Below are 14,907 nucleotides of genomic sequence, written 5' to 3' on the forward strand. Positions count from 1 at the left end.
CAGAGGGAGATCTACCAGGATCAGCTGAAGAGAGTGTGTAGCAGCAGATATGTTAAAATAAGATGGTTGGAATTTAACCTTAATCTAAAGATCATATTGACGGTACAGCATTATGTGTCGATTATGCTCAACCAGCGATAGTGTAAAGTGTCAAGACTTCTGTTACACAGTTTATCTAATTGAAACAGTACTGGTCTAGTTACAAAGCTTATATCCTTACAGACACCAGGAACAGCTTGCTATCTTACTAAGTGGATTAACCTGGCGAGCTACAAGACTGTAGCATGCTAAACTGTATGTTGAAATGCATTTTAAGACCTTTTTGAATGCAGTTATTTAGTTTTTCAACATTCCAGAATCAACTGGTGGTCAACTGGATGTTGGATAGGATGCAGGTATTGAGTAATTTCTATCAAGCTCACCTATTCCATTGGTATTAAGGGGAGTCACAACAAGTCAGTAATGCCTCCTCCGGATGCTCCAGGTTCTCACCATTGGCCCCTGTCTGAGCTACTTGGTCAGCGGAGGCTGTTAGGGTTTACCATTCTGCTGGCATGGCTTGTCCTTTTCCATCTGCTGGTGAATGTGTGGCTGCTCTGCATCTTCACCAGTCTCTTGGTGGTCCTTGGAGGTTGGCTAGGGATCCGTGCTGCCCTCGACGCAAACAGCCTGCTCCACCTGGAACACTTCGTCCCCATGGGAAGGCTCCAGTCGGCCCTGCACTCCCCTGAGAGCGAGTGGAGGCTGGACCACGAGATCCACAACGCGGTCCACAAGGCGGTTCGGGACTTTGTCTCCTCGTGGTACCGCACCCTGGTGTTTGAGGAGGGGGGGGAGTTTGAGCAGGAGGTCCAGGATGCCATGCTGGAGTCTGTGATGGAGCTGAAGGAACGAGCCCTGCGTGTGGACAGGAAAGCCCTTGTACAGAAAGCCCTGGAGCTATGTGGCTGCCACTTGCAGAGCTACATGACAGCCAGGGAAACGCAGGCGGAGGCTAACAAGCTCCAGAGAGAACGTAGCAGCCTATGGGAGCTGTACAGCAAGGCAGACGCCCCCCACCCTGCCCTGAGCAGCCCGGCTACAGAGCTCAGCTACGCCAGGGCTGTGGTGAACCTCCTCCTCCATGTTCTAGTCCCGTCCCCTCACCTGGAGACCAGGACGGGACGCTACATGGTGGGGGAGCTCGTCACCTGCAACGTGTTGTTGCCCCTTGTCAGCAGGGTGTCGGATCCAGACTGGCTGAACCTGACCATTGTGGAAATCTTCACCAAGTCACGAGAGCGACCGGGGCAAGAAGAGCTCTCTGGGACTCTGTATAAAAGCCAGACCAGGCATGAGTCCTGGGCCACCTGTTGCTCAGACTCAACAACCTTAGATGAACAAGACACTCCCAGCAAGAGTCATTTTGACCTGGCAGGCGTTTCCTATGACGCCAATCCTCACGAGTCATTCTATAAGTCGCAAGGTTTGAAAGAAGAGGCTCTGCAGGACAGCATGGTGAGTCTGGTCAGCTCTGGTAAAGGAGACAGCTGCTCCACGGGGCTCCTCAGTCCCTGCCAAGCCAACTGCTTTTATCAACAGACAGACTCAGACCAGGAATCCCACTTACTGGATTCCAAGAAGCACTCCTTCGACTCCCTTCTCCGCATGGACTCTGAGGAGGACCAGGCAGACAGCTACTGCGAGTGCACTTCGTCCGCAAACTTCTGCAGTGTGCTGGGTTTTGAGGATGACCTGTCTGGATGTTTCGGTCCCCTGAGGGCCCTTGGGACCAGGGTGACCGTGCCCGAGGAGCCTCACTGGCCGGCCGGCATGGCGGAGGATCTACCTGCGGTCTGCGCTGCAGGGGGCCTGGGCCTGACCCCCTTTAGCTTCGAGCCCCCGATCAGCCTAGATGGACCAGCCACCATCCAGAACCTGCGCATCTCTGGTACTGTCACTGCCAAGGAGCACCGTGGTACTGGTAACCACCCCTATACCCTCTACACTGTGAAGGTAACATTTCAATCAACGCACAAACACATTTACACCCACATACAGTCTGTTTAAAATAGGCTGTTTGACTTGGACAGTTGGACTAAGTGTACCGTTACAGCATGCAACGTAAGCATTTAAATATTAACAATGATTCTGTTGTGTTTCTCAGTATGAAACCCTTGTTGATGCCGAATGCCTGGGCGCTCTGCAGCCTGTTGCCTACCACACAGTGAATAGGCGCTACAGTGAATTCCTCAACCTGCAAACTCGGCTGGAGGTGAAGCCTGATCTCAGGAAGATGATAAAGAGCAAAGGTCCTACCTTCAGCATGGATACCATTGATGTACAAAGTAATTGAGATGCAGCCTGTGGAATCAAATCTCACCAACTTCTACATTTCAGATATCAAAGGCCCCAAGAAGCTTTTTCCTGACCTCTCGTTTGGAAACGCAGATCTTGAGAAGGTGGAAGTTCGGAAGAGCCAGCTGGATACATTTCTTAAAGTAGGATGTAACTAATTTATTTTTTCACTAGCAAGGGTATTAAAGGATTCATTTGTTACAATATCATTTGGCTGTCAGCTGTCTAATCCTTGTTTGGGTTTACAGCAACTGAGCACCATCCCAGAGACAGCCAACAGCGAGGAGATGCAGGAGTTCCTGGCTCTCAATACCGATGCCAGCACAGCTTTTGAGAAGAAGCCCTTTGTCATGTCAAGACTTGACAAGGTGAGCTACAACTAGGCAGTACAGTTTAACAGGTCAATGACAGGATATGCTTTGTAAGAAACCCCTCTGCGGCATGGTTGCTGTTGTAGATGGTGGGGAATGCTTTAGACACCCTGAAGACCGCCTTCCCTCGCTCTGACCCCCTGAGCCCCTCTGACGACCTGGATGGAGACAGCAGCTCTGAGAGCAGAGTTCCCCCAGACAGCAGGAAACCCAGGTGAGAACATGTCTCAGTAACTGCCAGAGCAACTCTACGGATATGTTTTTTTTTTTTTTATGTACACGGCTCCCGTTGATTGTAAGTTGCCGGCACCACATTACAGTGGAGAGTGTTTGAGCGTTCAGCCTACAGTGTTTGTTATGTTTGATGTGTCAGGTCACGGCTCAGGTTCTCCAGTAAGATCGCTCCGTCTCTCAACATACCTGACCTGCAGCCCAAAGTGACCTACTCCTTCAGCGAAGACAGCACTGTAAGTTATGAAGTTACTGCAATTTATTAACGGCGGGCCCTAAACATATTATGATATCGCAGACAATATGCATTTACCTCGAGGACAATTGCTCCTCATGTTCCATTATCTGTAAAGAAGATCACCTATTTCTACAGAGCTCATTGATGTGTTTTGTTCAACAGCCCTCCTTATCCCTGTGCCTGTGCTGCGTCATTGCAGGTGTTCAACGGCTTATCCCTGTCTGGCCTGGAGAGCTTTGTTGGAGAGCAGGAGAGGCTCCTGAGCTGGCCTCCTGGGACCACGCCCGGGGAGGGCAGGAGGGCCAGCCAGCCGCCTGGGGCAGACCGGAGGGGAGGTGGGACATGGGAGAGGAAACCTCGGGGGACAGGTAAGACTCACCTACGCAGAAAGGTTTGCTACACCCTGCAGGACAATGAGTCTGTGGAGAATCATGCCTTCACAACGGTAGTCTCTCGATCGTGTTTAGTGAGAGTGTGTGGGGTGCAATTGGGGTGTGAGAAGCTGCCGCTTTTCCACTGGATGGCAGTAGTGCCTCACTGTTCAATGCTCGAGCTCTCAACCGGGCTTTGGTTGATGGCTCGTGGTTTTTATTGATCATCTGATATATTGCTATTGTTGCACTGTCCCTGGCAGCTGAGGTGTGGTTACTGTGCACTGTGCCGTACTTTCGACATGAACCATTTGTATGTCGCTTTGCATAAAACTAATAAAAGGGGAATGTATCGTGCAGACCTTTGTGTTGCGTGTGTGTGTGTGTTCCAGACACAGCCGTGGCAGATGTGGCCCTGAACATTCTGTGCCTGCTGATGAGGAACCAGTGGAGCTGGCTGTGTACCGAGAACATCCAGAAGACCATCAGGCTGCTGTTCGGAACCTTCATCGAGAGGTAACACCCTTCGGAGCGCATCTCCTCTACCCTTCCATACAGGCCAGATGAACAGCTGGGGGTCAGTGTGCACTTCCCTCTGGTGTTCTGAGGCCAATACGGTTTAGTGACTTTGTGATTTTGTTTGTCTATGCAGTCAGTAAAATAACATACATGAAGGTGAACTATAGATTGTGTGAAGTAAGTAGTTTGCACACAAAAAACGACTTAACTCTCTGTCGTGACCAGAGCAAGTCTTGTCAGTCGGGACTAGTTGGTTTCCTAATGGATCCAGTGTGGACTGAGGTCCTGTCTCCTGATGGCTCCAGTGTGGACTGAGGTCCTGTCTCCTGATGGATCCAGTGTGGACTGAGGTCCTGTCTCCTCATGGATCCAGTGTGGACTGAGGTCCTGTCTCCTGATGGATCCAGTGTGGACTGAGGTCCTGTCTCCTGATGGATCCAGTGTGGACTGAGGTCCTGTCTCCTGATGGATCCAGTGTGGACTGAGGTCCTGTCTCCTCATGCATCCAGTGTGGACTGAGGTCCTGTCTCCTGATGGATCCAGTGTGGACTGAGGTCCTGTCTCCTGATGGATCCAGTGTGGACTGAGGTCCTGTCTCCTCATGGATCCAGTGTGGACTGAGGTCCTGTCTCCTGATGGATTCTGATGGGTCTTCCGTTATTTCCCTTCAAGACATACAGTGGGCCTTTGACGCATTTCCAGGGATGGTTTCGTGAGATGACAAGTAAGAGGTTTTCAGCAGTAGAGTAATGCATGATACGTATCTGAAATTCCATAAGATTCTGTCCAAAAACTAAAAGGATCCCATTGAATGGAAGTGATTAAACAATGGATTTGATCTTTTAGTTTTGTTTCACAACAAATGTGTTTGGACACAGTGTTCTGTACATTAATTATATAGGCATGTTTTGTTTTAGAACATAATTTGGTTAAATGCTGTTATGAAATGTTCCTTTATTAATTTTATTCCGGAGCTTTCTTAATAACGTCAAGTTGCCTGCAATTATTGAAGAGTTGAATGGTTTGGCCGTGCCAGTGAAAATATAATCTGTCTATGAAGTCATCACAGATTGCATTATGAGAAAAAGGGACAGCCAAGTGTTTGTCAAGAAAGCTGTGTTTTACAAACCTTACAGCTGAATGGAAAACCTTATAAATCTGCTTTCCAACACTGTTCACAGAGGCCTCAATTATGTATTGCTGCATGTCATACAGCATAATGCTTCCAGCAGGGAAGCTCTTCCCTCAGAGACATAACCTGCCAGTCCAGAGGGAGAGCTCCTCCCTCAGGGCCTCTCATCAGTAGAGGTGTCTCCTTGTATAATGCAGGTAGTCATACCCCACCAGCATGTGGTGGAGCTTGGTTCCTTCTCCACTAAACTCGCCAACACTAATATTTGTTTGCACGCACAGTGAGCAATTTTTCACTCAGCCACACTCACTTGATACCCTGACTCTATGGCTCCTCGCTCACTGAGACCTAGGGTTTGGCTTCATATAGTAAAGTGGTGCCCCCGGTTAAAGCCTCTTTGTTACATGGATACTCTTAATCTTGTATTTTTTGCCCGAGAAGCTGTAAAACCTGGTATTTTGATTGAGGAACATACATATTTTATGTGCTTAGTTACCCTGGTTAGTACTGAAATGTGTTGTTTTAATGATGTAAGACCTATATGCATCATAAAAACAAAATAATGTGATATTTTGAATGTTTCTGTGTAATCCGTCTACCTTTTAGCCGGCAGCGTTTTAACGATCTTAATTGTAAACAGTTTTTTGGGGCCCCACATGTTAACAAAACATCTACCCTGGAGAAGTGCTGTTGGGGTTTCAGCCTCTGGTGCCCTGGGTAGAGTCTCTGGTGCCCTGGGTAGAGTCTCTGGTGCCCTGGGTAGAGTCTTTGGTGCCCTGGGTAGAGTCTTTGGTGCCCTGGGTAGAGTCTCTGGTGCCCTGGGTAGAGTCTCTGGTGCCCTGGGTAGAGTCTTTGGTGCCCTGGGTAGAGTCTTTGGTGCCCTGGGTAGAGTCTCTGGTGCCCTGGGTAGAGTCTCTGGTGCCCTGGGTAGAGTCTTTGGTGCCCTGGGTAGAGTCTTTGGTGCCCTGGGTAGAGTCTTTGGTGCCCTGGGTAGAGTCTTTGGTGCCCTGGGTAGAGTCTTTGGTGCCCTGGGTAGGGTCTCTGGTGCCCTGGGTAGAGTCTTTGGTGCCCTGGGTAGAGTCTTTGGTGCCCTGGGTAGGGTCTCTGGTGCCCTGGGTAGGGTCTCTGGTGCCCTGGGTAGAGTCTTTGGTGCCCTGGGTAGAGTCTTTGGTGCCCTGGGTAGAGTCTCTGGTGCCCTGGGTAGAGTCTCTGGTGCCCTGGGTAGAGTCTTTGGTGCCCTGGGTAGAGTCTTTGGTGCCCTGGGTAGGGTCTCTGGTGCCCTGGGTAGGGTCTCTGGTGCCCTGGGTAGGGTCTCTGGTGCCCTGGGTAGAGTCTTTGGTGCCCTAGGTAGGGTCTTTGGTGCCCTGGGTAGGGTCTCTGGTGCCCTGGGTAGGGTCTCTGGTGCCCTGGGTAGGGTCTCTGGTGCCCTGGGTAGAGCCTCTGGTGCCCTGGGTAGGGTCTCTGGTGCCCTGGGTAGGGTCTCTGGTGCCCTGGGTAGGGTCTCTGGTGCCCTGGGTATAGTCTTTGGTGCCCTGGGTATAGTCTTTGGTGCCCTGGGTAGGGTCTCTGGTGCCCTGGGTATAGTCTTTGGTGCCCTGGGTAGGGGCTCTGGTGCCCTGGGTAGGGTCTCTGGTGCCCTGGGTAGAGTCTTTGGTGCCCTGGGTGAGAGCTGAGAAAGAGGGAAGGGGTCTGGCCATCTCCACGGCTGTGGCCACAGGCCTCTCCAGTCTTCTGCAGTCCTGGGCCGAGGGTACATTCATCGGGACCACAGTGTTGACAGTAAGCTCAAAACATAAGCCTGACAAAATGGTGGTTACTCTATTTTCTCTGTGTGATGTAGTTGTTTGTTTTCTGAGTAGAATAATTATAGACAACCTATTTTGTGTTTACTCTGTCTGGGGAAGGATCTCATAACACAAAGTTATGGTCGTAATTGATAGTGAGATGATGACCTGGTCTTTAAAAAGCCTCCCAGGTTCTGCTTATTAAAAGGTGCCTGGGCACAGAATGTTCTGAATCTGTATTTATACTCACACAGTGCTTGGGTTTGGACTGGGTCATGAGGTGTGTCGACCTCTCTGTGAATGACCACCGGGAAGGGAATTGGTTTGTGTAATTCCATTTGGCAGGATGCACCAAGGGTGTGAGGCCTGACACACTGCCTGACACACTGCTTTTTGCACTGCATTACAATAATGGTATCTTGTACATTTGTATTTTTTGTAATATTTGTATTTTTGTATTTTTATATTGTAATTTACGGCAACTTATATTTTATTTTATTGTATATTTAATTCTATTCTAATCCCACTTAGTACTGCTAGTTTATGTACCCTTAGTATAGATAGTCCACATATTTAAATTTTAGGTATATGTTTATTGTATGCACCTTCCTGCCAAAGCAAATTCCTTGTCTGTGCAAACTTTCATGGCGAATAAATCCCATTCTGATTCTGATTCTGATATGACCCTGTCGTATCTCTAGATAGAATAAACTCACAACCATGAGGACCCCGTGTGTTGCACAAAAGAGCCACAGTAAATTAACAGGCTGCCTTTGTTAAAGGGAGCACTTTTCCCTAATAGGGACTTGTTTCCACGCGCTCTGTCTAGTGCAGCATGCCTGTCATCCATATAAAAGACGGCATATGACTTGTCTAAATCCACAGGGGAATAGTACTCCTTGGCTCCACCTCCACTGAGGATTTACAGTTTGGGAAGTTTCTCAACATCCAGTCATAAAGAGCTAAAGAATGACGTCAAAGTCTGAAAGATTCTGGACATATTTAGTGATATGGAGTGTCAAGCTTTTACCTCTTCCTGCCATGTTTAGAGTTGAGACACTTACTGGCCAGAAACACTGAATCAATGGAATGACATGTTAAATCATTTCAAAGGCTCCACCACTTTCGTTTCAATAAAGACTATCAACTAAAACATCTTTCATTAGTGAGTGATGAAGGGACGGGAAAGGGAAGAGGGTTCCACGTTGACTTGCTGCATGCTGGACCCAGGTCAAGGTATAACCTGAGTTCTTGAGTTATTTAAGTGCTTTTACACATTGGAAACCTTTTGCTCTGGACAATACTCCTCGTTGTGGAATGCTGTATCGGTTTGAAAATGTTCGGTCTCTCTGTCTCTCTCTCTCTCTCTCTCTCTCTCTCTCTCTCTCTCTCTCAAACACACACACACACACACACATACTTACACCGCTATAAAATTACTGCTCCCAAAACAGAGATTTTTCACCTTTAGTGTACAGATTTATGTGATTCCAGGACACTCAAGCCTATACTGTGCACAAGGCCTAGCAGGTGCTGGGAGCGAGCGCAGCCAGAGCACCGCTACACTTCGATGCATACTTTGGCATTGCGGCTGTGGAACAGTTCTAAGGAGACATGTTACACAATGCCTCCGATCTGTTTAATGTCTGCACACACACTGCGGTGTTTCATCCCTCTGTGTACACACTGTACTTTGCCTAAATGGAACAAGCTACTGACCCAGCATGGGCAGCGCACGTGGCCACCCATACCCCCCTCCCTCCCTCCCCCCCTCCTTCCTAACTAGACTTGGAGAAAAAGAAATAAGATGAGCTCAGCGTGGTCTTGTGAGATACACACAGGTGTATTTTATTAATGTGACCTCAGCTTTTATCTTAGGTGTTCCTCTTTAAGACCTCATCTAGATGAACTCGGTGTGGTGTTAAGTGTCTATACATGCCCCAATGTGACCCCACCTCAGGCCACGATAGTAAACACCAGACACATGATGTCAGATGCCTAGTCGACACCAGTCCACGGTTAATATGGTTATGGTCCCGAAAAAATGTGGTACAGAAACCTGACTCGGGGAGGGGTAATATTAGGAACGTTTGCAGTAAACGCTCTCACCGTAAACTGTCAATGACGTGAAGTCAGTTAATGTGTCTTTGAAAATGCACCCCTATCAGCTACCCCCGGAACTGAAAGCTGCCCCAGCTGTAGTGTACGTGTTCTCTGACCTCTCTCTCTCTCTCTCTCTCTCACCTCTCTGTCTCCTCTCTCTGTCTTCACATCACCAGACCACAACCAAATGACGGTTTATTTCTGCCTTGACCCCTGTCTTCCAGAGAGCAGTTGGACGAGACAGGTTCACACCAAGGCCACGGTCAGGTTCTTTTTCCCCCTAAAATGGTAGCAGCAGTGCTGTTTGGCCTTGCGGTTTGGCCTGTGCATAATGACCAGACATTTTTACAGCGAGTGAGTGAGTGATTGTCCTCTCTCTAATCACCCCGCGGTTCTGTTCCTGACAGAACCGTGGACGGCGGGGGAGTTGAAGGCCTGTGAGCTGGGCTCACCGCTGGAACAGGAAGCCTGTGTTTATTCCGTACACACTGACATGTGGCAGGCAGGTGCTCCATTGTCTGGGGTAGGGAGTTCTGTTCTGGATGCTGTGAAGATGATCAGCTGCTCGGAGGCAAAGATGCCTGTTAGCTGGAGGCACGCTAGGCTAGGCCTCGTGCCCAAGGGGGCTGGGCTATTAGGAGGTGAATATGATGATGGCGGCTGTGTGAAAGTGGGCTCGAGCACAGCCTGTTAACCAGGCCGTGTGAGCTGTTGTTGTGTGCAGGAGAGTGCTGCGTCAGATCTCCTGGCCTTGCTGTTCTTCCAGTAGTAGTTACCAGACTGGCTGGATAGGTTGTAAAGATGTTGGGAGATTCTCTCTGGAAAATCTCTTATACTGCTGCCTGTAAATCACGCATAAAACCCAAGAAGGTTTGTTTGGAGTTGTGTGTCCTGTAGGAGTGTGTTTTATTAGATACAGAGTATTTGGATGGGCGGCTTTGGTTGGATGAGCTGTCATCATCAGAGCAGCTGTTCCCCCCTGCAGTCAAGCCTTGCTTTGGGAAGTGGCGTGTCCTGCCCGCAGTGTCATTTCCTACCACCAGGAGGCAGCATATGCCTATACCAGCACCAAGCCCAGATCTCACAGGTAGGATGGACATTCTAGAATAGAAGGCCCCTGGACAAGGAAAATAAGGCACATGGAGACATTTTTATTTCATATTTTAAATGTTTTCTTTATTCATTGACTTGTGTTTATGTATCACATTAGTTCAAATATACAAAGGCACCATTGCACTGTTGTTCTCAGACCGTATGACAGGGTTTGGCATTTGGTTCTAGTTGTGTGAGATGAGCAGGTGGTTTGAGTCAGTCAGCAGCAGCATAATAGGAACCTGCAGGGCTCCTTTGATAAGGTTGGGAATGAGGCCTTTGCGTCATTGACCTGATCCTTTGGTGCCAAAGGCCAGAGCACACAAACGGACACTTGCATTGCTTTGACTCTTTCATAGATTGTTTGTAACTATCTGGCCTGTTCCGCTGTGTGCGGGCAGCCCTGTCAGGGGCCAGACACCACCGTGAGGCCAGACCAGTGCTGTTGGGAAAAAGCTGTGATCCGTAACACAGGCCTGTGTCTATTCACACTCCCAGCAGGAGGGAGGCAAAGGAATCAGCCCTGCCAGCAGACAGACACACACACACACACACACCGCTGCAATAATAGTTTCCATCTTTACTGTACCGACTGATGTAACAGTGTGATAAGCCTCGGCTTGGTGAATTTCATTTAGATTCTAGTGATGTATGTGAGTGTTTTTCTTCCTAGCCTGAGGAGCAGATCACATTTACACAATGAAGCTCTTTTATTATTTTATTATGAAGAAATTAAAATAACGGTTTACAAAAGTGTAAACATTTTGTAAAAGGTTACGCTTTAGCATACTGGACTCTGTCGCAATATTACATAATAACAAGGTATGTCACCGGGAAGTTTGTCTGCAATTTAGTTAACTGATAAACGAAAATGTCACATATGATTAGAGGATAGATAATATCTGACTACTGGTTGTAATGATTCCTTAAAATCAGTCTTATATAACCAAGATTTTTCTAGAAAGACAGTTGGGAAAGACATTCTTGTTTTATATGATTGGCATTGAAATGTGTCTATGGGCCAAAATAAATAAAAAGGTTATTTCTGGTATCTAAGGGCCTCTCAATTTATGACCTGCATTGGTATAGAAACCCTAGAGCCTTGTCATGTACAACACATTTAATATAATCTACGCTTAGATAAGAATGTGCCACACAGTTCAGTGTTAGTTGTGTTTTTCTGACGATTTAGACCTTCCATCTGTTCAAGACTGGAGACTGAAGGCTTTAGCACACTGTCAGGCAAGAAGCCTTAAGACGGTCAACTAGAACATTTGTTCTTGGCTTTAGGCACAGGTGTTTGTACTTACTGTACAGATAGAAGAACAGCATAAAATAGATGGCCAGTACTATCCAGATATTTACTGAGTGGACAGGACAGGACACAGCAGGGCTCACAAAACATAAAAAAGGCGACTCATAAAGCATAATGCAGTGTCACTGACGAGATGACATCTAGCTAGCATGAGTTGGTAGCCGTGAGGGACTGGGGGTAATATTACGAAAGCAGAGCCATGTGCAGGTGAGGGCTGGAACATTCTGAGAAATCCGATTTCTGAGAAGTAAAGATGCTTGCTGTGTGTCTGGTCTGTTGGAGGGTGTTCCGTTTCCCAGCCCTGTTGCTCTACCACACACCCCTCAACCCCAGCAGCAGGCTCCCAATTGCTCCGCTCCCCAAACTCTTGGGTCACTAAAATAAACACTCACTGCCAATGGCGGGATGCTAGCTACTATTTCTATTCTGGAAACAATTCCAGCCACCTATGCACCCATCCTCCCCAGCTGCAGCTGCAAGTGTTTATACATGTCGTTCACAGCTAGTCATGTTTTGATCTTCAACCAATCAACCGTCGCCGTTATCATGTGGTCTTAATGAGCCCACGGTGCTGCTGATGATGTAGAGGGTATGATGTAGAAGGTAGATGACAGCTGCCTTAGGTCAGGCACCTGTGCTAATGCTTTGCTAGACTTTTGAACCAACCTACAATAGCCATGGTTGGCCTCTGAACCTACCTACCACTGCCACTGCCATCTAGGTTCCTAAACCTAGGTGCTCTGGCAGACTAACAGCTTCTCCTCCTGGGACCGATGGCAACGTGGCTTCATATCGGCCAGTTGACAGCCTCTACTGTAACCGCTTGGACCAGCCTCAACGCCCCTCCGACTTTCAAGAACGGGCCATGGAAAGAACAGTAGAGTGTGGAGTCTGAGAGAGACGGGCTGCCTTCCACTAGAGCAGCTGCAGCCCGTAGCCTCTCTTACGGCCCAAAGACCAGGAAGTCAAAACAGCTGAAACATGTAATTAGATCCGACACTCAAGGAGCGGGAACAATAGGGCAGCTAGTGTGGGGGAAACGTGATTGAAGGAGACATCAGGTTTTTTTTTTTTTTTTTTTTTAAACACTCAAATGGTTTTCGTGGATTTCTTTTTTGCGTTACATAACCGCATCTGTAATGCGTTACTTTACTTTTCATTGGTCTTGTCTTCCTTCTATCTGAAATGATGGATTGTGAATCTAAGGTCTTGCATAATCCTTGAAGGGGGGGGAAAAACAGAGTAAGGATTAAACGGTTGCACCGTTCTGTGTATGCAACTATATTTTTGGGGCACTAAATTGGATTTATGGCTTTAATGTGGTTTTTGGGTCTTTGTTCTAGTCCGGGCATCCGGTAGTTTCCGTCCACATTCTTGGACAGGAGCCTCTTACACATTGTTCTGGGACTCTTGAGCTACACTTAATGTATTCACTAAAGTGTAAATCCTCGCTTTTACCATGGTTTATAGAGCATTAAGGGAAAGATTGAAAACATTTAGCTAGTTTAGCAAAAATAATTGCTATATATGCAAAATCTTGCCATGCTGCTTCTAGCTTTATTCAACCTGGCTTAGGTCGCTTTTATGGTGACTGATGCAACAATACTTTCACAATCATCCGTTTCACTATGCTGCATATCATTTTCAGCTCAGCTTTCAAATTATTTTAACTCGGCACATGTGTGCTTGATCAGACGACTTTTTGTTTTTGTGTAGTAGTTGCCACATTTTGTTGCCGGGAGTTTCAGACAATCGTGTTTCAGCCGTCTCTCTCTCCTTGTGCATCGCTCAGGTGGCTGGATGTGGGCGTGGCCCACCTGACCAGCGCCCCCTGCTGGGTGATCTACCTGCAGGTGATGCAGGAGGCAGTGTGGCCCGGGGGAACTCTCCCCGCCCAGCCTCGCTCAGACCGCAGCCCCGCTCAGAGGGAGGAGACCAAACAACAGTGTCTCAACTGTCTCCTGCAGCTGCTTCCAGGTCAGTTCATCGAGACAGGGGCATTGCAAACACAAACAAATTGGGTCTGTGTCGCTTGGTTGACACTGTTTTCCTAACCTGTGTTCCCGCCTGAGCTCAGAGTTCATCACTGACATGCTGGGGACAGAGAAGTACAGACAGAGCTTGGAGACAGTGCTGGACTCTCTGCAGGACTCCCACATCAACAAGTAAGTGTCCCCCCCCCCCCCCCCTCTGCAGTCACAGACACGTGTGTGAGATGTGACGTGTGCCTTCCCGCACGGCCTTCTGGACCGAGCGGGAAACGGTCCACGTCGTCTCTGAGCCGTCACCCTTCCGCACCGAGCTGTGATGTGATCAGAGTCAACATGTCGGCTCTGTGGTTCTGCGCAGGCACCTCGTCTACTGCGTCTGTGACCTGCTGCTGGAGTTCCTGATCCCCGAGTCTTCCGAGGAGGACTTCCAGAGGTCTCTCCTGCACAGCCTGTCTGGGGACGTGGAGAGGGTGTCCGCCTCAGCGTGAGTGGGTGTGACCTGACACCTCTCCCTCCTTTCACCCCGACATCCTCTTGGCAACCCCCTTATTTTAGAGTCTCTTTTGTCCGGAGTTCTTTCATTAAACGGTAGACGAAGCATGCACACCTGGTTTAGGGCTAAGCATTGGGGTCATAATATGGCTTTTGTGTCCAGCACTTGTTAAAGGATTTACTCTATCCCAGCAGTCCCTCTGATATATCCTTCAACTAACCCCCCCCCCCCACCACCCCCCCCATCCTCGCCAATGTGGACTTTCTCATCACCGTGGTGACCAGGGCCCTGCCTGCTGGGTTCATCATAATGGGGCTAGGAGTTTACTGGAAGTGCTGCTGACGTCAGTATCGACCCTCCTCTCAGACGATGAGAACTGAATCAGAAGTTGGAATTGCTAGAGGGATAAAGGCTGACATTGAATGTAATATTTAAACTCAGTAATGTTGATAATGTTATTGGTTGTATTTTTATATAGAATATTATTTTCTTCATGTATTTATTTATAGTATTATGAAGGCACATTAGTGCTTATCTGAAAATATTATGATTAATGATAAATTGAAGGTGAAAGTGCTGTCGTTTTGGTACAGTATGACAGCCTGATGTTTTAATGTAAAAACCTGATGTTGAAATAAGTTAATAAGTTGTAAATTAATACTTGATATTCATACTGTGAATATGAATACAATTAAATAAATCAAAATATACTTGAGGATTTTGGATTGACAGTTTTACTACCAGAGTAAGCCTGCTGTACATGCAGGCTGCTGCAGTGCTGTTACATCAGAAGGCACATCTCTGTTCTCAGGCTTTCTACAGTGTTTTACTTCATTTTACTAGCCTGTAATTCATCTATTTTGGTAAACAAAAGCAGTGGTGAATATTCTACAGCCACCTAGTTGTAGGAGATGAATGGCCAGAAGGTAA

The 14,907-nt window shown here is 47.8% G+C and overlaps 1 protein-coding gene across 1 annotated transcript; it reads left to right on the forward strand.

The window, feature by feature from the left end:
* Nucleotides 1–462: 462 nt before the first annotated feature.
* On the forward strand, nucleotides 463–14,548 carry snx19a (sorting nexin 19a). The gene is made up of 11 exons (XM_067257288.1): nucleotides 463–1,995; nucleotides 2,147–2,291; nucleotides 2,380–2,480; nucleotides 2,586–2,705; nucleotides 2,795–2,922; nucleotides 3,082–3,175; nucleotides 3,377–3,545; nucleotides 3,941–4,064; nucleotides 13,286–13,470; nucleotides 13,571–13,658; nucleotides 13,843–14,548. The coding sequence occupies exons 1-11, from the start codon at nucleotides 463–465 to the stop codon at nucleotides 13,970–13,972; spliced, it is 2,817 nt and encodes a 938-aa protein (XP_067113389.1). The 3' UTR covers nucleotides 13,973–14,548.
* The last annotated feature ends 359 nt before the right edge of the window (nucleotides 14,549–14,907 follow it).

The sequence above is a fragment of the Osmerus mordax genome, chromosome 19, assembly GCF_038355195.1.
Source record: "Osmerus mordax isolate fOsmMor3 chromosome 19, fOsmMor3.pri, whole genome shotgun sequence".
Lineage (NCBI taxonomy): Eukaryota > Metazoa > Chordata > Actinopteri > Osmeriformes > Osmeridae > Osmerus > Osmerus mordax.

What these genes read in the sequence shown, in the direction of transcription:
- snx19a (XM_067257288.1), top strand. Translation starts at nt 463, where the DNA reads ATGCCTCCTCCGGATGCTCCAGGTTCTCACCATTGGCCCCTGTCTGAG. An exon ending in ATACCCTCTACACTGTGAAG is followed by an intron (nt 1,996 to 2,146) that starts GTAACATTTCAA and finishes TGTGTTTCTCAG; the next exon opens with TATGAAACCCTTGTTGATGC. An exon ending in CCAGACAGCAGGAAACCCAG is followed by an intron (nt 2,923 to 3,081) that starts GTGAGAACATGT and finishes TTGATGTGTCAG; the next exon opens with GTCACGGCTCAGGTTCTCCA.